The sequence below is a fragment of the Cervus elaphus genome, chromosome 5, assembly GCF_910594005.1.
Source record: "Cervus elaphus chromosome 5, mCerEla1.1, whole genome shotgun sequence".
Lineage (NCBI taxonomy): Eukaryota > Metazoa > Chordata > Mammalia > Artiodactyla > Cervidae > Cervus > Cervus elaphus.
The window spans coordinates 4971518-4998758 of record NC_057819.1 but is presented as its reverse complement, the minus strand read 5'-3'; the positions used below and the strand labels follow the sequence as shown (position 1 = coordinate 4998758).

At 42.4% G+C, this 27241-nt stretch overlaps 2 protein-coding genes across 7 annotated transcripts in view; one reads left to right on the top strand and one right to left on the bottom strand.

Annotated features, from left to right (window-relative positions):
- Positions 1 to 18323, bottom strand: part of CHEK2 (checkpoint kinase 2) — a 35656-nt gene extending 17333 nt beyond the window's left edge. Inside the window, exons 1-8 of one of the 4 annotated variants that reach the window (XM_043901449.1) lie at positions 18062 to 18323; positions 17057 to 17218; positions 15631 to 15928; positions 9412 to 9536; positions 9146 to 9293; positions 6631 to 6721; positions 2590 to 2698; positions 737 to 790 (exon numbers count right to left, since the gene is read on the bottom strand). In XM_043901449.1, the coding sequence (XP_043757384.1) occupies positions 737 to 790; positions 2590 to 2698; positions 6631 to 6721; positions 9146 to 9293; positions 9412 to 9536; positions 15631 to 15922 (819 nt within the window). In that variant the 5' untranslated portion in view covers positions 15923 to 15928; positions 17057 to 17218; positions 18062 to 18323. Of the gene's footprint in view, positions 1 to 736; positions 791 to 2589; positions 2699 to 6630; positions 6722 to 9145; positions 9294 to 9411; positions 9538 to 15630; positions 15929 to 17056; positions 17219 to 18061 lie in introns of those variants that run through there. The other 3 variants (XM_043901448.1, XM_043901450.1, XM_043901451.1) reach the window with 3 other exon arrangements.
- Positions 18317 to 26940, top strand: HSCB (HscB mitochondrial iron-sulfur cluster cochaperone). Of its 3 annotated transcripts, XM_043901453.1 has the most exons (6): positions 18317 to 18607; positions 20115 to 20211; positions 20712 to 20801; positions 21380 to 21524; positions 25343 to 25390; positions 26804 to 26940. In XM_043901453.1, the coding sequence occupies exons 1-6, from the start codon at positions 18372 to 18374 to the stop codon at positions 26893 to 26895; spliced, it is 708 nt and encodes a 235-aa protein (XP_043757388.1). In that variant the 5' UTR covers positions 18317 to 18371; the 3' UTR covers positions 26896 to 26940. The 3 variants fall into 3 exon arrangements, with proteins under 3 accessions (XP_043757388.1, XP_043757389.1, XP_043757391.1); XM_043901454.1 differs by lacking the exons at positions 25343 to 25390; positions 26804 to 26940 and having other exon boundaries at positions 18319 to 18607; positions 20712 to 20806; XM_043901456.1 differs by lacking the exons at positions 18317 to 18607; positions 20115 to 20211 and having other exon boundaries at positions 20712 to 20806.
- Positions 26941 to 27241: the final 301 nt, after the last annotated feature.

Sequence of the window (27241 nt, the reverse complement as noted above, 5' to 3'; positions counted from 1 at the left end):
AAGGCTGAGGATGGCTGAGATAATTCTCGGCTAGAAGACTGGAGGTCTTATTTCAAGTTTAACTCCGGTGCCCTACCTAGCTCACGACTACATGGGGGCCCACGAATTAATGAAGAAAAACAGGAAGAAGAAAAAGGAAGATGGGAGGAGTCCCATTCATCTAACTTTCTCTTCTCACATCTTTAGACTCTTTCCACTGAGACAGGGTCATGACTGCACAAAAAAGACAGGACGTTTGATACTCAGTGGGGCCAGAGAAACCATTCAAACACTCAGGATGTTGTCATACTTACTGGGTACTCTTGGATATATTTGATTTATTCCAACCAAGGTGAATGGAAATCAGCACCTCCTAAAGGTACTTAAGAGGTATGAAACTCAGGTATAATTAATGTACCAAAAGAGTACTGTCTCCCCAAATATAATCAGCCGATCAAGTCCCTATGATAGTATTTAGCAGATTTACTATGTCTTTTGGTCCAGAACTAACTCAGTGGAAAAACAACATAATTAATAATTAAATCTTTTTACAGTATTGTCCTTTCAAAATTTTAGGGTAAAGCTCTTCCCAGCTGAACAGCTAATACCATGCATGTATGTATACACACACGTGCATACACACAATTAAGGAACCCAGGTTAATACTAGTTTTATTACACTGAAGTGCTTTGCACTCTCCCCATTTTTTGAGATAAAAGAATTTAAGTATGGGTCATTTTTTTACAGTAGTACTTACATGATTTAGTTTCTTCAAAATTTCTATTTCTGTTTCAACATTGAGTGCTGGATCCTTTAATAAAATAACATTAGAGTTTATTAACAATAATAAGAGCCAATATTCAGAAAATGTTTACAGTTAAACTTAGTTGAGTAAAGGCTGCCTGAGTTCCAAGCTCAGCACTGTTCTTACAGAGAAATCAAGGATGAATTACACAAAAACTCATCTAAAATCACTTTGCAAAATGCCTGGTAAATAATAAGCCATTCAGTAAGTGACTAGGCTCTATGCCAAGCTCTTTATCTAAAATGGCCATCTCATGTAAGCCCCATAATCCAAGGGAACTGGGCTCTAAAAGTATTCCCATTTTACAGATGGAACAAGGCTCCAAGAAAGGAAGCCACTTGCTGCAGTTCCCACAGCCAGAAACAAATGTGTTCCCACTGTTCTTACATTGACCTGGTAAGCTCTGCTTGTCTCATCAAACTGAGGAATTGTTTACATTTGTAAAAATAATACAACAAGCAAAAACCAAAAAGAAGGTATTCAATTAAACTGTGTAAAGAAAACGTAAAGTCACATTTCTCATAATTGAGCAGAGCCAGGTTCCAATTTCAAATGTAAGCTGAGATATTTACTGAGACTCTAAAGGGAAGAGGAAGCTTCAGGGCAGAAAAGTCGCTCTCCGTTACAATTCCAGAAGAATGACTCGAGTTACTCAACCTCATGGGCTACACCCTCTACAAGCAAAGAGGATATAGAATTACATATTTATGTAAAATGGACTTCAGCGAAGAAAGCCAGATGTTTAATTTTAAAAGCTGGCCTCTTCCTGTAAGCCGGTAAACTCATTACCAAGGCCCAGTATACTCTGAAGATAAAGAGCTCTGAAGAATCTGATAGGATTTGAAAGATGAAATTAAAACATAAAATTGTGCTCCAAGTCATTAAGAATCTGGTAGGTTATTTTCTTCCCCCCAAAACGGAAAACAAACCCAGAATCACAGGGGAAAGATCTATAACAAAGTGAACACTGAAAGGAAATTCCTCTTGCTATGTGAGAATGGCATTGTCTAGGGACCAAAAAAAAAAAATCGATCTTTAAGGAATGTAAAGCATAATAGCCAGAAACAGCTGGCCACAAAGGAAAACGTGACTAGAGGACACGTTTTATATTACTTTGTAGGGTCATATGTTGAAAAACCAATACATTTGGCCACTCCACCAATGCAGTAAGTGTGTATTACAGGAAATGTAAAAAGTGAATGGTTACCATATAAAGGGACCATATAATTTAATTAAGATCTTTTAAAATCTATAAATATGGAGGTATTCATTGCCACATTATCAGGAAGAACAAAGAAATAGAAATTATCTAAATGACTTAAATGATCTAAATGATCAAGCAGAGAAATGGATAAATAAAGTGTGATAAAGTTGGTGAAACAGAGACTCAATCATCCAAAAGGATATAGTAAGGAAAAGTTTACGCATTAATGCTTATGTGGAAAAGCAGAATACAAAACTGTATACAATACGATCTCAGCCATCTAGAAACATGAATTCACAGGAACAAAGACTAGAAGGAAAGGGAAAACTGAAAACAGCTGTGGGTTCCAGCGGCGGGGATACAACGGGATTTTTTTTTCCCCCTAATTTCCTTTCATTTATTGTAAAAACAATTTTGTAACAACTTGGAAGGAAAAAAAAAAGTTCCTGCTATGTGTATTATTATATACAACCAAATATTTTTGGAAACAAATTATCTGTAAGTGTTTAGGTTAGTCCAGTATACCCAAAATTTTCCAAAGTTCTTCTGAGTGGTAAATTCTTTACGATGGGGCCAAGCAGCCACTAACACAGGTACTTACTGCCTCTCTCTCGGAGCTGATAGCAAACTTCCTCTTGCTAATGATCTTTATGGCCACTTTCTTACATGTCTTCCTCTCGAAAGCTAGCTTCACCTCACCACAGGCACCACTAACAGGGAAAAATGTAGAAAGTGATTGACTGTCACAGTGCTTTTAATCCTGAGACCCACCACTCTTGAACTGGCCTGAGCTATTTCAAGTTAAAGACAGTCCATTGTCTCTGTTTACAGAAACCTCACCAGGGTAAGATGTCAAGGGCATAAAGGAAAAGGGACCATCCAGCAACACTGAGTCAGCTCCAAATTCCACTTTTTGAGCCGAGCGATATAGACTTAAGTCTTACTGTCCCTCCAGATTGTGAAATGCTCAGAAAGACACTAAAAATAAATCAGAGAGAAATGACTTCTCCCAGATGCCAGAGAAAGATCAAATACACAACCAAGTCCTAGTTTAAAATGAGTGCCTGCAACAAGGAATAGTAAACAGCATCTGCAAATAAATTACTTCCACTCATCCATTTCTTTCTTATTCTCTGTCTTCAAAGGAAGTGCATAAGCAGTTGATGCCATGAATTGCACTGTAAATAAAATCACTAAGAAACCTATACCAGGAACCTACTTGCAGCAAGCTCCTGAAGATTCACAATTAATTGGGACGCTGATGCTAAAATGCAGGACCGCTACCCAGGATGGCACTCAGTACAGTTAATCAAGTTATCAAGCCCTCATTACCTACCTGAAGTAGATTTTTATAACCACTGTGGGTTTGGGGATGGGGTGAGGGGGTTGCCGAGACATCTTTTTTTATGTATTGTGTATATACATAAAATTTGCCATTGTAATCGTTTTAAAGTGTACAATTCAGTGGCATTAAGTACATCCACAATGTTGCACAACCATCATCTCTATCAAGTTCCAGAACTTTCTCAGCAGCACAAATGGAAACCCCACCCCCACTCAGTGGTCACTCTCCATTTTTCCTGCCCCTAGCCCCTGACAACTTCTATTTCTTTCTGTAAAGATTTGCCTGCTCAGAGTATCTCCCACCAGTAGATTCATACAGTATGTGGTCTTTTTTCCGACTTCTTTTACTTAGCTTGTTTTGAAAGTTCATCCATGCTATATAAGTATGTTCATCAGCATGTTCATCCATGCATGCATTAGTATTTCATTCCTTTTTATAGCTAAATAGTAGCCTGTTCTATGGATACATCACAGTTTGTTTATCCATTCTCTTGTTGATGGACACTTAGGTTGTTCCCAACTTCTCGCTATTGTGAACAGAGCTGCAATGGAACATTCATGCACAAGATTTTGTTGAACATCTGTTTTCAATCTGGGGGGTATATACCTACAAGGGGAACTGCTGGGTCATATGGTAATTCTATGTTTAACTTTTTGAGACAACATCAAACTATTTCCCACAGTGGCTGTACCATTGTACATTCCCAACAGCAGGGCATAACGGTTCTAATTTCTCTGCATCGTCACAAATGCTTGTCATTTTCTGTTTCTTTACTATGGTCATCCTCGTGGGTTTGAAGTGGCATCTCACTGTGCTTTTGATTTACACTTGCCTAATGACTAATGACGCTATCTTCTCAAGTGATTTTTGGTCATTTCTATATCTTCTTTTGGAGAAATGTCTATTTAAATATCTTGCCCATCTTTAAATTGGGTTCTCTTTTTGTTGTTGAATTGTAAGAGTTCTTTACCTATTCTGGATATTGGGTCCTTATCAGATATGCCACTTGCAAATATTTTCTCATTTCATATGGGTTTCACTCTCCTGACAGTGTCTTCTGACATGCAAAAGTTTTAAAATTTGACAAAGTCTGGTTTTTCTATTTTTTCTCTTGCTGCTTGCATTTTTGGTGCCATTTGAGAAACCACTGCCAACTCTATGGTCATAAAGAGTTGTCTCCATGTTTTCCTTTTACAGCTGCATAGGTAAACCTCTTACATTTAGTTTTTTGTTTCATTCTGAGTTAATGAATATATGGTATGAGATAAAGTCCCATGTAACTATGGTTTTTAAAAATCTACTCAAAATACTTTCTAATTCCCCTTCTGCTATGATAACAGTCACCTTTTGCCTGAGAAAACTTCGCTGAGTCTAGCAGAGTGTCTATAGTAGTACAACACCCACTCCTGGGACTATGGGGTGGATGTACCCACAAAATTGAGCCAATTAGGGATTTCTTTGGAATCAAATGCTGATGTTGGGAGAGAAACAATTCTCTACACTGTAGTTTCTAGAAAAAAGAAAATATGAAATGTGAGACTCCTGGAAGACATTTTTCCTGACACCCGGAGAAAGTTATTTTATGGGAGAACAGCAAAGAATAGGGGAATCAAGAGATGGAGAAAAAGCCCTGGTAACACTTCAATAACCCTCAGACTGAGCCACATAAAACCAAATAGATAATTAAAATTCAAGAGTGAAATAAAGCCCTAAAGATCCAGTCATACCAGAAGTCAACTGTGCCCCTGTATTCCCCAGTTACAAGAGCCAGTAAATTTCTTTTGTTATCTGGCTCATTTCTGTCCCTTGCTAAAACCTAGAAAATTTGTGTTGAATCCTCCCTTAGGAAAAAACAAGAGTCCCAGACATTTCTTTAGGGTTGACACAAATTTGGCTGTGAGCTTCCAAGCAGTCAATGCCAAATATGGAAACGCAATGAGCTACTGAATTTAATGTTCATAAACTAAAATATCTCTCACAGATGATCATAAAGAGTACACTGTGCTTTATTCTCTGTGGCAGGAACATGAGTGATTATCACCTCGTATTTTCTACTTTTGTGTTTCCAAAAATATCAATAAATAGAAAGTCTGTCGGGGACAGGGGAGGGTTGGGAGGGTGAAGGACATCGGGTACCATGGTAAAGGTGTCCTGAACACCTTCCCTAAGGAAGTGGTTCTTGACGGGCAACCCCCAAAGGGCCCTAAGATCCATTCAGAATGCCCACAAAGTCAGTACTAGCTATAGAATGACACGAAGACATTATTTGCCTTTTTCTCTGTCATTCTCTCATGGGTGTACAGTTTTCCAGAGGCTATATGGTATGCAGTATCACAAAAAAACACAAGTGAAAAAGCAAATATCAGGCTCCAGCCACCATCTAGTAAGCGAGATATGAAACAGATCTGTAAAAATGGGAAGCTTTCCCTCTCTTCTCACTAATCTTTTCTAAAATAAATTTTTCATTAAAAAAAAATGTTATTCATCTTAACATAAGTGACTATTTTTTAATGAATTAACAAATATTAGTAACATGTCTCCATTTTAATTTCTGGGCTTCCCAGGTGGCACACTGGTAAAAAATCCGCCTGCCAATGCAGGAGACATGGTTTCGATCCCTGGGTTGGGAAGATCCCCTGAAGAAGGAAATGGCAACCCTCTCCAGTATTCTTCCCTGGGAAAGAAATCCCACGCGCCAAGGAGCCTGGAGGGCTACGGTCTGTGGGGTTGCAAAGAGTCGGACACGACTCAGCGACTAAACGACAGGAACAATTTTAATTTCTAACACAGTAAATTTCAAGATCTAAGTCACATGAACAAAAGTTCTTTGAGGTCTTCAGTAATTTTTAGGAGTGTAAAGGATCCTGAGACCAAAAGGTTTTTGAGAACTTTGCCCTATTCAATGGTCAGCTTCATTTCTCTTCCCAAGATGTCACAATTCTGAAGAATGCAGAAATGCAATAAATGTTTCTTTATGGAAGGCAATGAAAATGTTCTAAAATTGATTGTAGTAAAGGCTTCAGAGTTCTGTGAATATATGAAAAACCATTGAATTGTACACTTTTAAATGGATAAATTATATGACATAAAAATATCTCAATAAAATTGCTTTTAAAAAGAAAAATTGTTCAACTGAAAATTATAAAATAAAATCATTAACATACCTATCACAAATAGGTACCCAAAAATATTTTCTATACATAACAAATGCTATAAAATCAGGAACAAAAAGCTAACCAGTGACAAATGTCTAGAAAGAAATTAAGTGCAAGTTCCATAAGAAAACAAAAAAGTTACCTTCCAAGAGTTTTTGACATGATGTATTCGTCTCTTAATTCCTTAGGATACACTGACTGATCATCTACAGTCAGATCAAAAAATACAAAAACTAAGGGGGAAAAATGCAGAGATAGGTCTTATTAATCAATTTGATAAAGAGAAGATGAATGGTCCTATAACTTAGTAAACATATGGAATATAAGACAATCATGCTTAGTTCCATTTAACATCTAACCCCAAAGAAATCATTGGCTAGGCTAACGGATACCATGAAACCCTTGAAAAATGATGGCAACAAGTTTCATTCCCACAATGGAAACACACAGTATCATTCTCACTACACAAGAAACTCATATGTAAATACTGTGCTTATTCACTGACCTCAGAACAGTTATCAGCTGGGCCCAGAACCAAATGCCAAATAGTTTAAATCTAGAAAATATATTCAAGGCAAGTAAATATCCAGATAAAAATAAAGCCAGAGGTCACCATCACTAATATTATCATCTCTCAGTCATTTCTACCTTTACCTAGCTGGTATTTTACAGCGCAAACCATCCTGAACTTACTTGTAAAATTAAATAACACTTTCCCCCCTAAACCTCCTTTATTTCTTTACTATTCGGCCTATATCTCAGAGAAAGAATACCAAAAAAACTGCTCATTTCATAATTTAACCATTCACTGGTCCAAACCTGCAATCAGTTATCAAACACTGCAATTCTACAAAATGATACATTTGCAACAGCCTATAATATCAGGAAAGAGTGAAATTTGTGAAGACCCTTGAGTTTCTCAGATTTCAGCTGACAGGTCTTAACTGCCCTGGAATAACCTAGAGAACCAGTGTCAGGCAGAAATCTGAACCATCTCAGCACATTTCAATCCAGGCTGGTCCCAAGCAGGCAGATACCTGCCTAATGAATGAGACCTGCTGGCCACCAAGGATACAACCGTTCTTCTCTGTGGATATTTATGAACCTAGATGTTATAATGACACCTGAGATCAGTGGATCTGAGGGGCTCTGAGATGTATTTTTCCCATGTATCAAGGTCAGCTTCAAAGGCTGCAAACTCAGTTGCTTACAGAAGCCAGGCGGTCATGCAAACAGGTGAGGTTGGGGTGAGTGTAAGACGTAGAGCAGTGAATGGGGACTTGAACAGAAAAACACATCACCCATCTAAAGGAGGCAGTCTCTACTTAGCAGCCTGCAGATCCTCGAATTAAGGGACAATAGGCTCAAGTGTAGCCAGATATCCTATCTTTTCAAAGAAATCTGGATTTTCACATTAAAGCACACACATCAGCCAAGGCCTAATAAAATATCAACAGGCCAAATGCAATCTGCAGAGTACCAGTTTCATCCATTTCAATCGTGGCCAGCTTCAGACCACATAACACCTCTGTTCAAATTAGAAAAGGTGCCCTTCAGATAGAACAGTTACAAAAGGATGGCATGCCACTTGTCAAGTAGAGGACAGGCCACATTTCAGCGTCCACTTGCCCCCTCAACTGGGTGCTTTCAAAACAACAAAAACCTGTGCAAGCTGCCCTAACCGTAATTATCGGATAGGAAACAAAGTAGAAAACAGAGAAAACTAAGGCAATCATAAAATGTACACCAGGATGGCCAGAATAGCCATAATCCCGAGATGGTGGTCTGAAGACTGGCTGCAGGAGAACCACCTGGGAAGGATTTTTAACACCCCTGGAACCAGTGAAGCAGGCTCTGTGGGACAGTGCCTCTGGGAATCTGTATTTTTAAGGTGTCACCCACACAAACGGATACTATTTCACATCACTCAACCCTCAAGTTTTGGGAAGATCTGTGCGGTTTTCTCAAATTAAAGAAACAAGAGTATTGCTCTTGTCCAAGGTTTTAAGATCACTGTGAGCTATGTTTAATTCTGTAGGTTGTTTTTTTTTTTTATCCCCACTGAATGACAACTGTTCATTTCAGATGTGATATTCATGAAGTTTTAGGAACAGCTGCTTATAAAATGCTACCCGATGGTGATGATAAACATCTCCACTTTCAGAGGTTAACTATGTTGTATTTAAGGTGGAAGGTCTAAACTGAGACTCTTACAAGAAAACCCATAGCCTAATGCCAGGCTATATATAATAGCTCAATAAATATATACAGAAATTAATGTCTAAAAGGAACAAAGAAAAGGAAGAATGAGCAAGGGAGAGAAAAAGGCAGGGAGGGAAATGAACTAATGGCCTAAAATAATTAATTGATATCTAAGGTTGACGTAATAAAACTGGATCAATTAATGAACGATAAATTAAGCAATATGATTATTTAAAGCATACGGCTTTAAATGAAATTACTCAAACCAATCCAACCTTAGAAAATGTCTTGACAGAACTTTTCATAATTAAAAAAAACAGCTAAGATTGAGATGAATCTTGAATGCTAACCTACTTACTTTATTTACCTAAACCATACTCTGCAAAGGACACAGTGTCATTTTTCCTTCTATACGGGAGGAGAAAGTTCCAGTAACCAAAAGATAATAATATTACCTTTATTACTCCATACTGAAAGTGCAATTTCAGAATTGTTACTCAAAGGAAGGCGTCTTCCTTTCCCTACAAGCTCTCTATTTACAAAGGTTCCATTCCCACTGTGATCTTCTATGTATGCGATGTAAGAGTTTTTAGGACCCATTTCCTAAAATAGAGAACATTTTATTTCAAAGTTTTAATGGTGGGACGTTAGAGTCGGGAGATAGCTGAGCGTGATGTCTAGATGACCAGTTTTCCCAAACGCATGGGTATTTGACACCTACTCTGAAGATCCGAAAGTGCCTCTTGCTGTATGTGCGGTATTTATCGGTGCTTTTCAGCAGGGGCTCGTCGAAGCAGTATTCACAGTTTCTATCCCTCCCAAACCAGTAGCTGTCGTTAATACAATCTGCAACACAAAAGCACACATCAGAGGGCTGTTGAATTTCAAGTCTCAAACACCTTTTAAAACTGCTGATAAACATTGAAACATACATTACCACGAGTAAAATAAGATAGCTAGTGGGGAACTGCCGCATAGCACGAGGAGCTCAACGGGTGCTCTGGGACAATCTAGAGGCATGAGATGGGCTGGCAGGTATGAGGGAGGTTCAAGAAGGAGGGAACATAGGCATACTTATGGCTGATTCACGTTGCTGTATGGTAGAAACCAATACAACATTGTAAAGCAATTATCCTCCAATTAAAAAAAAAAAAAGATTGCTCACAAAATCATGACACAGCATGAATGAACTTTGAAAACATTATGCTAAGTGAAAGAAGCCAGACACAGAGGACAATCATGATTTCATTTATATGAAATATCTAGAATAGGTAAACTCAAAGATACAGAAAATAGGTTACAAATTAACAGAAGAACTTAACAGGGAATGAACAATCTCTTCAATTAATGGTGCTGGGAAAACTGAATAACCACATGCAGAAGAATGAAACTGAACCCCTATCTTACACCACTCACAAAAAATTTACTTGAAATAGATTAAGATCTTAAATAAAAGTTAAACTGTAAAGCTACAAGAAAACAAATGGTCATTATGTGATGTGATGAAGGTGCTAGCTAAGGCCATGGTGAGGATCATTTTGCAATATATATCATGTATCAAATTGTATATCTTAATTTATACAATGTTATGTATGTTAGTGGAGAAGGCAATGGCTAACTCCAGTACTCTTGCCTGGAAAATCCCATGGATGGGGGAGCCTGGTAGGCTGCAGTCCATGGAGTCGCTAAGAGTCGGACACGACTGAGCGACTTCACTTTCACTTTTCACTTTCACACATTGGAGAAGGAAATGGCAACCCACTCCAGTGTTCTTGCCTGGAGAATCCCAGGGACAGGGGATTCTGGTGGGCTGCTGTCTATGGGGTCGCACAGAGTCGGACACGACTGAAGCGACTTAGCAGCAGCATATATGTTAGTTACATATGTTTCGGTAAAGCTAGGGATGGGAAAGGAGAAATTACCAAAGGAAAAAATTTTGGAACTAGATAATGGTGATGGTTGTACTCTCACAGTACACTGTGAGAATACTGATGCCAATGAACTGTATTGGTTATTGTTGTTTAATTGTTAAGTCATGTCCGATTCTCAGGCTCCTCTGTCCATGGGATTTCCCAGGCAAGCATACTGGAGTGGGTGGCCATTTCCTTCTCCAGGGGATATTCCCAACCCAGAGATTAAACCCCTGTCTCCTGCATTAGCAAGTATCAGATTCTTTACCACTGAGACACCAGGGAAGGTCAATGAGCTGCATACTTAATGGCTAAAATGGCAAATTTTTATGTTATATGTATTTTATCACAATGAAAAGAAGTAAACATTAAAAAAAAAAAAAATACTAAGGGGGCTTCCCTAGTGGTTTAGAGGTTGAGAATCTGCTTGCCAATGCAGGGGTCGAGGGTTCAATCCCTGGTCTGGGAGCTTCCCAAATGCCGTAGATCAACTAAGCACCGGAAGCCACAACTACTGCACCAGTGTTCTAGAGCCCGTGGGCCGGGTACTGAGTCCCCGAGCTGCAACTACGGAAGCCTGTGTGCCTACAGCCTCTATTCTGCAACAAGCAATGAGAAGTCCATGCACCCCAACCAAGACTAGCCCCCTCCAGTCAGAACCAGAGAAAGCCTGCGTGCAACAATGAAGACCCAGCACAACAAAAATTAAATGAATTAAAAAAAAAAAAGAAATACTAAGGTATATAGTTTTTAAAGTGCAAGATTTGTATTCTGAAAACTACAAAACATGGTTGAAAGAAATTAAAGACCTAAATAAATGAAGGATATCTCGTGTTCATAGACTGGAAGACTTGATACAGTTGCAATGGGAACAGTATCCAAATTGATCTACAGATATAACCCCAGAGGCCTTCTTTGCAGGAAGTGACAAAGTTATCCTAAAATTCCTATGGAAAAGTAAAGAACTGTAGTAGTCAAAACAATCTTGAAAGAGAACAAATCAGAACTCACTCTGGATTTTAAAACTTACGACAAAGACATACAGATGGCTAACAAACACATGAAAAGATGCTCAACATCACTCATTATCAGAGAAACACAAATCAAAACCTCAATGAGGTACCATTACATGCCAGTCAGAATGGCTGCTATCCAAAAGTCTACAAACAATAAATGCTAGAGAGGGTGTGGAGAAAAGGGAACCCTCTTACACTGTTGGTGGGAATGCAAACTAGTACAGCCACTATGGAGAACAGTGTGGAGATTCCTTAAAAAACTGGAAATAGAACTGCCATATGACCCAGCAATCCCACTCCTGGGCATATACACCGAGGAAACCAGATCTGAAAGTCACGTGCACCCCAATGTTCATCGCAGCACTGTTTATAATAGTCAGAACATGGAAGCAACCTAGATGCCCATTAGCAGACGAATCGATAAGGAAGCTGTGGTACATATACACAATGGAATATTACTCAGCCATTAAAAAGAATTCATTTGAATCAGTTCTAATGAGATGGATGAAACTGGAGCCCATTATACATAGTGAAGTAAGACAGAAAGATAAAGACCAATACAGTATACTAATGCACATATATGGAATTTAAAAAGATGGTAACGATAACCCTATATGCAAAACAGAAAGAGACACAGATGTACAGAACAGACTTTTGGACTCTGTGGGAGAAGGCAAGGCTGGGATGTTCTGAGAGAACAGCACTGAAACAAGTATACTATCAAGGATGAAACAGATTACCAGTCAAGGCTGGATGCATGAGACAAGTGCTCAGGGCTGGTGCACTGGGAAGACCCAGAGGGATGGGATGGGGAGGGAGTTGGGAGGGGGGATCGGGAAGGGGAACACATGTAAATCCATGGTTGACTCATGTCAATGTATGGCAAAAACCACTACAATATCGTAAAGCAATTAGCCTCCAACTAATAAAAATAAATGGGAAAAAAATTTTTAAATAAAAATGATAATCATGTTTTTAAAAAAAAAAAAACTTACTACAAAGCTACAGTAATTGAATGGCTGATTCATATCAATGTATGACAAAACCCACTGAAATGTTGTGAAGTAATTAGCCTCCAACTAATTAAAAAAAAAAAAAAAAAAAAGCTACAGTAATTGAGACTTTGTGGTGCTGGCATAAGGATGTACACATAGATCAATGGACTGGAAGTCCAGAATTAAACCCTGACATTTATGCTCAAACTGATAAGGACAGAGTAAAGGGATAAAGTTACAGAAGGAAATGGCAACCCACTCCAGAACTCTTGCCTGGAAAATCCCATGGATAGAAGAGCGTGGTAGGCTATAGTCCATGGGGTCACAAAGAGTCGGACACGACTGAGCTACTTCACTTCACTTTCAAAGGGATAAAGTAGGTGACTAAACAGTTAATCACGCTAGGATTATAAGTAGAAAAAAATATGGGAGACCTCTATTAAGTTAATGATTACTCAAGAAAGCAGGTTTGCTTAACCACAAAACCAAGCAAGCTTGCTTAGCAACAAAACCATGTAACAGAAGCACAAGTCACGCCGCTAAACAATAAAACAATGGTGGTGTGAGTCCCACATCCTGGCCAGTGAGCTCAGTAAGTTAATGATCCCTGGGACATGCTCTCTGCTCACATAAAAACAATTTGTGGACCTAGCCTGACCATGAAGGGACAAGAAAACTCCCCTGCTAAACCTGCAGGAGTTGATGATGGAAGCATGACATCTACTCAAGAAAAACAAACATGGTCTTCTCCCCTCGCCCACTTTTTTTTCTTACCATAAAGCTACAGATTAGTAAGTTCTCAGTGCAGCATCTCTCACCCACCCCACTGGTAAAGCTCAGAAGTGCCCTATTCTAATAAGTCGCTTTATCGATCACTTTGCCTCTCACTGAATTCTGTGCTGAGACATAAAGGACTGTGGTACCAGCAGCTCTTTGGAGCCTCCCTCCCCCTCAAAAGGCCACCAAATGGCTTCAACATGATCTTTTTTTTTTTCTTTTTTTTTTTCAACATGATCTTTGATAAAGGTATCAAGACCATTCAAAAAGTCTCTTCAAGAAATAGTTCTTGGACAACTGGGCATTGCCGTGACAAAGGATGAACTTGGACAATACCTCATACCAAGTACAAAAATCAACGCAGGGATCAGTATAGAGCTAAAACTGCAAATTATTTAGAAGGTAGGGTTTGAAGCAATAACAGTAACAATAAAGTAGCTTCTCTTTATTCAGCAATTACTTTATTGTTACTCAGTTGTTAAGTCCTGTCCAACTCTGTGCGACCCATGGACTGTAGCACACCAGGCTCCTCTGTCCTCCAGTATCTCCTGGAGTTTGCTCAAATTCATGCCCACTGAGTTGGTGATGCTACCTAACCATCTTATCCTCTGTCACCCCCTTCTCCTATTGCCTTCAACCTTTCCCAGCATCAGGGTCTTTTCCAATGAGCTGCTCTTGGCACCATATGGTCAGAGTATTGGAGCTTCAGCTTCATCAGTGCTTCCAATGAGTATTCAGAATTGATTTCCTTTAGGATTGACGGTTCGCTCTCCTTGTAGTCCAAGGGACTCTCAAGTCATATATCAAGTTCTCCCTTTTAAAGGAGATACATCCAGACACAGATGTAAAGAACAGTCTTTTGGACTCTGTGGGAAAAGGTGAGGGTGGGATGATTTAAGAGAATAGCGTTGAAACATGTATATTATCATACGTGAAATGGATCACCAGTCCAGGTTCGATGCATGAGACACGGGTGCTCAGGGCTGGTGCACTGGGATGACCCTGAAGGATGGGATGGGGAGGGAGGGGGGAAGGGGGTTCAGGATGGGGAACACATGTACACCCATGGCTGATTCGTGTCAATGTATGGCAAAAACCACTACAATATTGTAAAGTAATTAGCCTCCAATTAAAATAAATTAACTTTTTTTAATTTTTAAAAATTAAAAAAAAAAAATAAAGGAGATACATCCCACTTCACTCTTAACACTTCTGTGTCCCAGCCCTAAGCCTATCTTAAAAATATGGCTTAAATGAGTAAAAAATAGCTTCAAATGCTTACTTCTAAATTTAAAGTTATACATATGACTATTGTTATATTATTTCTCCATTTTTTACTGTTTTTTCAAGTCACCAAGTTGCACATGATATAAAAGGAAAGGTGAGTGACAAGGTACAAAATGGTACATTAGTCATTCATTTCCTTATATTATTATTCTTTATTCCATTAACATCAAGTTCATCTTTTTTTAATGAAGTATATTGTGCTTATTTCAGTCATTCAGTTGTGTCTGACTTTGCAACCCACTGGGCTGTAGCCCTCCAGGCTCCTCTGTCCATGGGATTTTTCAGGCAAGAATACTGGAGTGGGTCACCTTTTCTTTCTCCAGGGATCTTTCCGCCCCAGGGATAGAACCCACGTTTCCTGTGTCTCCCCATTGGCAGGCCGATTCTTTACCAGCTGAGCCATCTTTTTAATGAAGAGGTCATTTTAATTCAAGACAGAGGAAAGATACTACATAAAACGTACTGAGAGCAAAGTCTCACTGTTGGAATCAGCTGTCAGAGCGGGTGAGTACATTTAAACAGCAAGGTTGGCTATTTTGAGATAAAAACAAGTAACAGGGAGTCAACAAATAACCTCCCCCATCCTGAGACTGTAACACGGATGCTCTGAAACTGCTGCACCAGAGCAGGAGTGAAGTGATGACACTTCTGTGATTAGACAACAAATGTTTGCAAGTTTGCATGAATCAGTATTCTTCGAGGGAAAAGATCCACAACCCTCCTCAGATGGACAACACATGGTAGAGGCCAAATCAACATCTGGTGAAAGAATAAATGAAGGGGATCCACAGCAAGTAAGAGCCAGTGCACTACCCAAAACTGCTTTCTTGGTTCTGTCTTTCACCACCTCCAAACTCCAGAATCATTCCAGGAGTGTCTTGGGTTATCTGTTGCAACAACTTTCTGTAACTGTTTTTCTGAGGAAAATATTGCACTACATAACAAAAGATCTTACCAAGATTGGAGAATCCATCCTGAAGGGCCCATAATCGAGCCCAAGGGGAAGGGACAGGCTCCTCGGGTTCTTGGTCCTCCGGAATAGAATAGAGTTCCTGCGTGGACACTGTGTCTAAGGAGCTCAGCGTGCCGGAGCTGGAGTGAGAGGACTGGCTGGACGTGCCCTGGGACTGTGAAGAGGAGCTGTGTGGCTGCGAGGAGGGGCCTTGGGACTGCGAGAAGCCGCCTTGGGACTGCGGGGAGGCGCTGCCGCGGGGCTGCTGACACTCCACATTCCTCTCCCGAGACATCACCACCTCAAAAATAAGTGTCCCACAACCCAGTGAGTCTCAACGAACAAGACTTAGAGGTCAACGATGAAGGATGGGCATATTACAACAGCCAAAACAACACAAAAAAGAAGATCCAGGACAAGCATGCTCTGCAGAAATTAAAATTCCAACTGTCTACAGCTATCCCTCTTCTGAGCTGAATTTTTCATCAGATCATTTTCGCCTGATAAGTATTTTGTGTAACAGCCACAAACCACAGGGGAAAGAAACAAATAAATAATTTGAAGACTATAAATACGTGAAAAAACAAAGATACTGAATTGGGAAGGGGGAGAGACTCATAACAGCTTACACTCATCCAATTGTTAAAAATTAGAAATGGTGGTCCCTGGTGGTCCAGTGGCTAAGACTCTGTGCTCCCAATGCAGGAGGCTCAGGTTCAATCCCTGGTCAGGAAACTAGATCCCTCAGGCCACAACTAAAAAGATCCCACAAGCTGTCACTAAGACCCGGTGCAGCCAAATTAATAAATAAATATTTTTTAAGAAAAAAGAAATAGAACCTAAAATGTATTCATTAATACAATCAACACTACACTTAAACTTCATATGTATTTTCGGAAAGCAAAGAAGGGGAAAGGTCGGGTGGCTTGGCATAGGTGACGGGCAAACAAAAATTCTACAGAAATTGGCTGCATCACCCCAAGGGTGATATTTACATAAAATGTCACTGATGCCCCTTTCAAAAACCAGCTCCTGGAGGGTAGGACCCAACGTCATTCTAGATTCCTAGACACCAAACTAAAAGCTGGGCCACTTAATGAAGCAAAACACTAAGACAGTGCTAAACAACCCCACCTAGCCCTTTGTGATGCTAATTAACTATGGGGCTCATCTTTTCAGCATCCCAAACGACCTTCAAGCACAACAGAAGGAACTATTCAGACAACAGAAGATCATAACAGAGGTTCCCACCCTTGTTTTAGAATTTAATTTGACAGTTAAACCCCAATAACAGAAACTACAGTGAAGTCAAAGTAACTTTCAAACCCTAACTTTAAATCCCTAATCTGATTTTTTTTTAAGTGCTTTCTCTCCAGATTTCCACACTCAGGCTACCCCTCAAGAAAAATATAGTAAACATGACTGACACAGATTATTGCATTTACATAGGCCTTCCAGGTGCAAAAGTCCGATGAGGTTTCCTGGAAGCGCACCAGGGAGGTGCTGCCAGAGCTTCGACTTCAGGACCTGCTGCTCTGATACCACCTCAGCCGAGGTGTGACCTCCTGCGCCTTTGGAGCAAAACTCCGCCCTGAAAAGTGGCAAAAGACAGTGTGTCAAGAGGTAGCTGCTATCATCGCACCTGATAAGAAGGGTCCACCACACCAGGACTACATGGGCCTCCGCCACACATAGTGGAGAGGTCATAAGCAAACAGATCTGGAGTCAGCTAAGCCAGCTCTTCGCATGACCTTTAGGTAGATCACAGCCTCTCAGAACCCAAAAAGTAGACGGAGCTAGAAAATCAAATGAGATGCTGCTTCAACGCTCTTTCAACCCCACCCCCTCAGTAAAGCTGGATAATCGGACTTTCAGGCCCAAAGAATCTGAATGCAGGGAAAGGCCTTACAAGTGCAACACAATTTATTTTTTCTCAAATAGAGGAACTGCGTCCCAAGGAAGACTGGTGGCCCCCTCCCCTCCCTTTGCCACCCAATCCCCCACACTTCCTTGCGGACACTCTCGAAGCATCTTCCTATACAAGTCAGTGTGCTTCCAGTTCCAGCAGCGCCTATTGAGAATGGGTTCTCAAAAGGCATTTTTCAGATTGAGCCAAACTATGATAATAATTACTAACACCTTTAAAACTTCCTGCAGAGCAGCTTGGCTCTGATTCTGAAGAGCACAACTCTGTTCTTTCTTATCCTGTACTTCTGGGCCAGTTTCTCCTTGCAAGTAACAAGGGAAGTGAAATACACCTCGAAGTTTGTCTACAAAGGAGGAAGAGAGTCGCCCACGCATTCTTCTTTCCCCCCGCTTCCCGAGCTCATACACAGGACAAGATGGAGGCTCTGGAGATTCAGCTTGCAATAAGACCCTGAGTACAGGATTCGAACCCCTAAATACCCAAAAGAAGCTCCCCACGATGACTCACCGCGTGAGCCCCTCTAGAAGAGTACAACCCAGAGCAGCCGCAGCCGGCGGAGTGGCGCTAAACCCGCAGATACAAACTCCACCCTCCACCAATCAAAACACCCCTCCGCTCCCGCCGGACCAATGAGAAGCAGCGGATGTGGCCGCCCGCAACCTCAATGCTTTCTGGGAGTTGTAGTTTAAGTTGCAGAGCGGGACTCAGAATCCAGGTTTCCCCCGGGTGGTCCCGCCCCCCGCCCAGTTCCCCAGCCAATCACTAGCACGAGTCTGGTCAGCCTCAGGTGACCTCGGCGAGGCAGGCCGCCGGCCCGATGTGGGGCGGAAGGACCGGGGCCATGCTCCGCGCGTCGGGGTGGTGGCCGACAGGGGTGCTCGGGAGAAGACTGCTAAACTGCAATGCTGCTTCGCTGGCAGGAAGCAGCTCCCCACGATGTTGGAACTGCGGCGGCCTAGGGGGCCCACCGCGGGGGGACCGGTTCTTCTGCCCTCAGTGCCGGGCGCTGCAGCCACCTGACCCGACTCGAGACTACTTCAGCCTCATGGACTGGTATGGAGGCCGTTTCCTGAAACGCGTCTGGACGTGCGAGAGGGGAGGGCGGGTCGGGCTAGGGGAGGAGGAAGGCTGGACCAGTCACACAGGTTGGCGGGGCCCTGGAGGACCGGGCTGGGGGTGGAGCCTGGTCGAGAAGGGTGCGTGGGATGTGTGTGGGGAGGAAATTAAGGGGCTGGCCTGAGCGACTTAGGGGGATGAAGACGAGAGTGAGTCTTGGAGTGGAGAAGCGGGGAGTGGTTAGGGGAATCTGAAGTTTGAGGGCAGCAATGGAGGGAGGCTTGAGGGGCGGGTTCTGAGACAAGGCCAAGTTGAGAGGCGGGGCTTTGAGGGGAGGGTACTTGCGCGGCCCTAGGGCTTCCCTGATAGCTCTGTTGGTAAAGAATCTGCCTGCAGTGCAGGAGACCCCGGTTCAATTCCTGGGTCGGGAAGGTCTGCTGGAGAAGGGATAGAATCCTATCCCAAGTATGCTTATACTTGGGTTTCCCTGTTGGCTCAGCTGATAAAGAATCCTCCTGCAATGCAGGAAACCAAGGTTCCACCCCCTGGGTTGGGAAGATTCATTAATTACGGGCTTCCCTTGTGGCTCAGCTGGTAAAGAATCCGCCTGCAGTGCGGGAGACCTAGGTTGGATCCCTGGGTTAGGAAGATCCCCTGGGGAAGGAAAAGGCTACCCACTCCAGTATTCTGGCCTAGAGAATGCCATGGACTGTATAGTCCATGGGGTCGCAATAGTTGGACACGACTGAGCGACTTTCACTTTTAGTTTGGAGCATAGAAGCTTGAAGTTCAGAATGTTTAAAGTTGGCTTGAGATTTTTAAGAAAGAAGTACAGAAGTGATATCCAAAATACGAGAGTAAGAGCATGGAAAAACTTAAGGCTGTGGGCAGAGTCTAAGGGAAAAGTGAGAACTGGAGGGTCTGAGAAATAAGTGTTTTTCCTGTTTGTCGCGACCGCGGAAGGTCGAGGAGTTTGGAGAGGTGAGAAATTTGGGCGAAGCTCAAGAGATAGGGCAGGCTCTGGGAATAAAAAGCGAAGGGGATTCGTTTAAAATAAAGTGAGAGGCAGAAATGAAGGGACCTGGGCCTTGGAAAAATAGAGTATGATTCTGGAATGCCCCTTAACTCTGGGCTCTGGCCCCACCAGTCACTGAGCACTTAGGAAGGGCTGCAGTGACACTACCCTGTAAGTTGTTCAAGCATGCCAATCTTGTTCTAACTTCAAGGTCTCTGCGTGTTCCCTGTGCCTGAATGCATCTTTCCTCTGATCTCTGATTACTCCTCATCATCATTTAGGTCTCAGCTCAAATGTCATCTCTTTGTCCACTACATCTACCATTCTCTGACCCTATTCTGTTTTCCTTTGCGGTACCTACTACTTTCTAGAATAGCTCTTGTCTACATGTTTATTGTGTCCCCCCTGAGAAGAGGAACCAGGCCCATAGTATATATATATATCTATAAATATCTGATGTATGAGTTTCATCTCCTGATTTCCTTCCAGTAACCGCTCCTTCAGAGTTGACACTGTGAAGCTCCAACATAGATACCAGCAACTACAGCGCCTTGTCCACCCAGATTTCTTCAGCCAGAGGTCTCAGGTGAGCCTGTTGGCCACCCCTAATCGTTCCCTGGGTGGGGAAGCTCCCCTCGAGGAGGGCATGGCAACCCACTCCAGTATGCTTCCCTGGAAAATCCCAGGGACAGAGGAGCCTGGTGGGCAACAGTCCATAGGGTTGTAGAGAGTCAGACATGACTGCAGTAAGTTAGCACAACAGACATAGCACAATCATACCCAAACACATATGCACCCTGGGTGCCATGGCCTGTGGTTATGAGATTACCAGGGACAAAACTGGACAACCAGCTTTGCCCTGGGGCAGCCTGATTACAACCAACCAGGCCCTGGATCAATCCTACACTCAGAGCTTTTACTTTACTTCCTAGCAGAATTAAAACCCGTCGTCTGAAAATTAAAACAGTTTATCCCACACCAGTTCTCCTTCCTTATGTGCCTGCCCATCAGTGTTTTATGAAACAGTTTGTGATGTAAGATGGCTGATTTGTGTGGTAATATGACTATCTTCATTTCCACTTACAGAATGAAAAGGACTTCTCAGAGAAGCATTCGACCCTTGTCAATGAGGCCTATAAGACCCTTCTGGCCCCCCTGAGTAGGGGACTATACCTTGTAAGGTGATTTTCCAACCCTTCTATCATGACTGCCTGATCCCATTGCTCTGAGGGACAGCTGTTCCCCTGTATTCAACAGAAGAGTGCTTGAGATCTTAGCTAGTCTAGGGACCCATAATTAACCTCAAAAATACTACATGCAAAAAAAAAAAAAAACTACATGAGTATAGTTTTCTGAGTATCTCTATAAACTTGCCCAATTGCCTTTTTTTTTTTTTTTTTTACCATTTGCTATAAATTTAAAGAATTAGACTGTACTGGCTTTTAGGAAAGAGTAATTTTTGTTTTGTTGCTAGTAGAGAAGTGAGCACCTTAGAGTTTTAGGGTTTAATAGAATCTTTACAGATACATAGTTCAACCTCCCAAGTGGAAGAATGACTCCCCTAGGGTCACATAGTTCCAGGTAGGAGAGTTCCAATACTCCTATCTCAGTCCCTGTTTCATCACTGGGACACTTCAGGTTTTCTCTGTGAGTGACATTTTGTTCTAAAGGGTGAGAAGGATTTATGGTGAGTAGGATTTATGACTCTAGCCATAATTTCTTGAATTAATTTTCCCTGCTTTATGCCCCAATAGCTAAAGCTCCATGGAGTAGAGATTCCCGAAGGGACAGACTATGAGATGGATAGTCAATTCCTCACGGAAATAATGGAAATCAATGAAAAACTTGCAGAAGCTCAAGGTGAAACTGCCATGAAAGAGATTGAATCTATTGTCAGAGGTAAAAGATAAAATAGTACCAAATATATTATATTGCTATTTTGAGTACACATAGAGTCTAAGTCACTCAGTCATGTCTGACTCTTTGCGACCTGATGGACTGTAGCCCACCAGGCTCCTCCGTCCATGGGATTTTCCAGGCAAGAATACCGGAGTGGGTTGCCATTTCCTCCTCCAGGGGATCTTCCCGATCCAGGGATAGAAGCCAGGTCTCCCACATTGCAGGCAGATACTTCAACATCTGAGCCACCAGGTAAGCCCAAAGGCAGGTTCTTAACCTCTGGACCACCAGGAAAATGCCCGTATATGTAGAGGTTAAGTGAAAAATGTATATAAAGACGACACATTGGTCTTCATAGTGCTTCGGGGAATTTTTTTTTCTTGATCATACTGAAACCCATTTTGTTAGACCTGCAAAATCCCTAATTCTCTGGAAAGCAGGCTTAAACTAAGAATGTAATAGTATTGTGTAGACCACAGTGCTCTTTCCCACCCATGACATCATTTGGATGATATTATTATCTCTGCCAAGAAAAATAGGCCTCAGAAGTTCATGGGAATACCCAAAGTCACTCAGCAGATGTAGCAGAGCAAAGAATGAAACCTTGCTCTTATGATCCCATATTGCTTTACTTTCACTTTATTCCATAGAGGGTCAGTCAGGGTTCTCCAGAGAAACAGAATCAATAGTGTGTGTGTGTGTGTGTGTGTGTGTGTATGTAGAGAGAAACTTATTTTAAGGAATGGCTCATGTGATTGTAGGAGCTAGCAAATCCAAACTATATCAGATAGACCAGCAGGCTGGAAACTCAGGCAGGACTTCTATGTTAGTCATGAGGAAGAATTCCCTCTTCAGGAAAACTCAGTTTTTGCTCACTGTCTTCAACTGATTAGATGAGGCCCACCTGTGTTATTAAAGATAATCTCCTTAAGGTCAACTGGCTGTAAATGTTAATCATGTATACAGAAAACCTTCACAGCAGCATTTAGACTAGTGTTTGACCAGACAACTGAGCACTGCAGCCTAAACAAGTTGGCACGTATAGTTAACCATGCCAAGTAGAAAAGGCTCCAGGTTTCTCACTCAAATTGTATGCAGGACAAACTTTCACAAATGTTTATGGTGTGCCTACTATGTATCAGGCACTGTGCAGGATGCTGAGAATCCAGCAGTGAACAGAGGGACATGACCTGGGCCTTCATGGAGTTTATATGTTCCAATTCAGCGTGTCCCACATGGAAGTCATGAGTGTCCATCCTCCGTCCCCCAAAATCAACCTGATCCTCTGCGGATATTCCCTTTCTAAGTAGATGACCCTCTGCAGTTACTCAAGTCCAAAACACTGAGTAAGCGTTCTTCACAACTTACTCCCCCTCCCCCCCATAGACACTCTGTCACCAAGTCTAGAAAAACTGACCTTCTTACTGTGTCTCAAATCCATCCATCCATTTTCACTGCCACCACCCTGTCCCAAGCTACCATTCTCTCCCATCTGGACGACTGGAGTAACTCCGACCAGTCCATCTCTACCTTCAATCTGATATATTCCTATACTATCACGTGTGTTATCTTTCTGAAACCCAAATCTAATCATAGCACCCTTGGCCTTGCTTAAAAACTTGAAGTGGGTCCCTTGGCTCCCCATCACTTTCAGGTTAAAGAGACCTGGATAGCTGGGCCTCTGCTTCCTCCTGTTTGCTCCTTCCAGTCCAGCCATGCAGGCTGCTTCCAGTTCTTCCTCTGTACTTTCCACCTTCCTGCCCAGGGCATTTGTAGGTACTGTTGCTTCTGCCCAAAATCCCCTTCTCCTCCACCCCATCTACTAACTCTTCCTCCTTCAGATCTGGGGGCAGTCCCCACTTCCTCAGGAAATCCTCAGAGAACCTCTATGTCTTTTAGCCGAGAGTACCCCTCTTTTGTAGGACTAATAATAGTTATAACCTTATTGTTCTGTGTGAGATTATCGGCCCCATATCAGCCTCCCCCATTAGACCAGAAGTTCTGCGGAGGCAGAAATTGTGTCTGTTTTTTGCTTCTCTCACATCCTCAGCACACGTAACAGTACTTGGAGTGTAACAAGGACTCAGTAAATATCAAGTGAGTGAATAAAAAATAACAAACAAGTTAAAAGCAGTAAAATAGAAGTTGTGGTGGGGGAACTGTCCAGTGGGGGTGTATCAGCACTAGAGTTGGGTGGTGTTGGAAAAAGAGAAGCTTGTCATTTGCAGTCAGAAGACCCAGCTACATGGATTTGGCAGGCAGAGGATCATGAAGCTCTGGGTGATGTGGACTTGGGTTCAGTCCCAACACTGCCACCGACTTTTTGTGTGACCTTGAGCAAAGTGCCTTCACCCCCTCTGAGACTCAGTTTCCTCATCTGTAAAATGGAGACAATATTAGTACCCATTGTTGCAAGTATTAAATAAGTTAAAAACACCCTGATACTGGAAGAGATTGAGGGCAGGTGGAGAACGGGGCAACAGAGGATAAGATGGTATGATGGCATCACCAACTCAATGGACATGAATTTGAGCAAACTCCAGGAGATCGTGAAGGACAGGGAAGCTTGGCATGCTACAGTCCATAAGGTCGCAAAGAGTCAGACACAACTTAGAAACTGGACAACAAAGTGTGTAAAACATTTGATACAGAGCCTGGTTCATAGTAAGTGTTCAGTCAGTGGTGGGGGTTATTTTAGCTCTGTAGTTAATGTCTGGCTTTAAGCAGATCACTGATCTTCATTTAGAGTAATTCCTAAATTTCCTTCCCTTACCTGCTAATAAGGCCCAGTTAAAGTGAACGTTCAAGGGCATGAGCTAGATGGTTTTGGGGTCAGGACTTCAGAGCCTCCAGACTCCTAATCCAGTGTTCTTTCTTGTCGACACCACATTGCTACCAGAAAAGTGAGTTTTCTAGCCACTGAACTAGGAGTCAGGTGACTTGGGGTCTGTTCCGAGCTCTTCCACTCAGCCATGTAACCACAGTACATTTTCCCAATACCTGTCGTTGCCTATGATGGGGATATAATATATTTAAAAGTGCTTTGAAAGCAGGTACCCCCATAAATCATTAATACTGTCTGTAACTGGGAAATGCACTTATAAAACTCCTCATTTCCTAATGAGGAAACAATGCAAGTGTGAGAGAGTGCTCCTTTACTTCATCTGGCATTTTCTCTCTTCAGGTACGTTCTAAGTGCTAAGTCGCGTCAGTCGTGTCCAACTCTTTGCGACCCCATGAACCATTGCCCACAAGGCTCCTCTGTCCATGGGATTCTCCAGGCAAGAATACTGGAATGGGTTACCATTTCCTTCTCCAGGGGATCTTCCCAACCCAGGGATTGAACCCGCGTCTCTTACGTCTCCTGCCCTGACAGGAGAGTTACCACTAGCACTACCTGGGAAGGAGAGGCTGTAGGATTTGCTAGTGGTTGCCTGATTCTGTAACACCCTGCTGATAGGTGAGCCCAGCTTGTTGATTTTTCTCCTAGCTGAAACCTGGAAGACTCAGAGTGCTTGGTGGAGATAAGATATTTCCTTGTCCTTTTTTCCTTTTTAATGCTTCTGTAGCCATTTTATGAACTTTGGTGATTGCCCCTCAGACCTTGCGTGGGTAGGAAAACAGTGTAACTGGGGTCAGCCAGAGCTGCAGGGAACAGGAGCTGCCACTGCACACGTGTAGAGACAGAGGTCATGAGGCCTCACCCTTGAATCCAAGCTCCCTGCTGTGCTGTATTCACAACAAGATGACAGAGGGTTGTCTTCATATTATCAGTCTACTTAAATAGAAAAATTAAGATCTTGGTTTTCTTCTTTCAGCTAAACAGAAAGAACTGGCTGACGATGTGAGCAGAGCTTTTGAAAGAGGTACTCCCTTCATTTCATAACTTTCTTAAATATGGAAAGAAATACTAAGCACTGAGATATAACCATTCATTCAATAAGTAGCTATTATATGCCCATCCTATGACAGGTATGTGGGGAGCGATAAAATAGAGATGAGCCTACATTTCTGCCTTCAAGGATTCACAGTCTTGCTGGAGAATCCAGGTGTGTCCCATGCCAGTAAATGTCCACTGAAGACTAGATGAGAGAAAATGCTCCCATTCCCCTTTGGCAAGTAGGAGAAGATAAGGTGAGGGATGTGGGCTGAAGCCAACCCAGACCGACCTGAGGGCAAGGCTGCACACTCGACATTTGGCAGAGCCCCATCTTCTGCAGAGCCCAGAAGGAGAAGCCCATGGCACAACTGTGCTAAATCATAAATATGGAGTCCTCACTGCTCCTAGCTCTCAGGCTGAAGAGACTAGATCTGTTTCTAGCTATTTTTAAGCAAGAACAGCCCATTCCCTCTATCCCTGTCTTGTGCCAACCCTTAAATAAGACAATAATATCCCTTTGGCCTAGGGATCATTCCGCTGCAGGAAGGAGAAAGGAACTCATACTAACCCAGATAAAAGGAGGTTATTCTAAGGAGTTAGGGCCACCTCTCAGAATCCAAAGTCCCAGAGATGAGTCCATGCAGTGTGATGAGAGCTGTTGCAGAGCAGGACCTGGAAAGTAGAAGCAGTCTGGAACCGAGGCTGCGGTCCTGAATGTGGTGGCCTGTTGCTCCATTCCATCCTTCTCCCCCTGCACCAGGTGCTTCCACATTCCTTATCAGGCTTCGACCACCGTATATGACAGGGGGAGAACTCTTCAAACGCAACTTAGGAACTTCCCCGGTGGCCCAGTGGCAAAGAATCTGCCTGCCAATGCAGGGGACACGGGTTCGATCCCTGGTCTGGGAAGGTCCCACAGGCCACGGAGCAGCGAAGCCCATGCATCACAGCTCCTGAGCCTGTGCCCTCGAGCCCCTGCTCCGCGGCAGAGGAGCCACAGCAATGAGATGGCCAAGCAGCACAGACAGAGTAGCTCCCGCTCGCCACAGCTAGAGTAAGGCCCGTGCAGCAACAAAGACTCAGCAGAACCAAAATTTAATTAATCTAAAAAAACAAAAAACACAACTTAATTATACTGGGGATCATCCTGAAAAAGAATCAGCTTCTCATTTAAAGTCTGAATCCTGTGAACAAGCATGCTTTTGCTCCTTTTGGGTGTAAGTCCTCTGTCCCCGAGAGCAATCCAGGGTGTTCCATCTCCCTCTCTCAGATCTACTGAGTAACTGATCAGCCTTCCAGAGCCCGGCGCTCAGCTTTGATCCAGCTGCCTTGGGTGTTAGAGTGATTTTATTCTTGCTTGAAGTGAAGCCTCTCACATTAATCTTTCTCTTTATTTCAGACAATTTTGAAAAAGCCAAGGAACTCTTAACAAAGATGAGATACTTTTCAAACATTGAAGAAAAGATTAAGTTAAAGAAGATTCCCCTCTAATGGTTGCTAATTTTAAAGTTTCAAAAAATAAAGTTCTTACCTATTTCTCTTCTGGCCTCTGCTCTCTGAGAACAGAGGTGCTTCAACCGCTTTGCCCGTCTTAACTAAACTGTGGCTCAGGCACTATCGGGCAGCAGAGTTAGTCATGTCAGCAGAAGCTCAGCCTAGCCAGGGTTTGAGTGGTCGGCTCTTCACGGGGTCCTTGATATACGATATCCCCCAGCGAGGCTGGTGGATGCAGAGATGGAAACAGGGCCAACTTGAGGCCCTCGAGAGGACGGGACTTTTTCCTGAAAAGGCCAGTAGTAAATATTTTAGATTTTGTGGGCCTCCTCCTCTGTTGCAC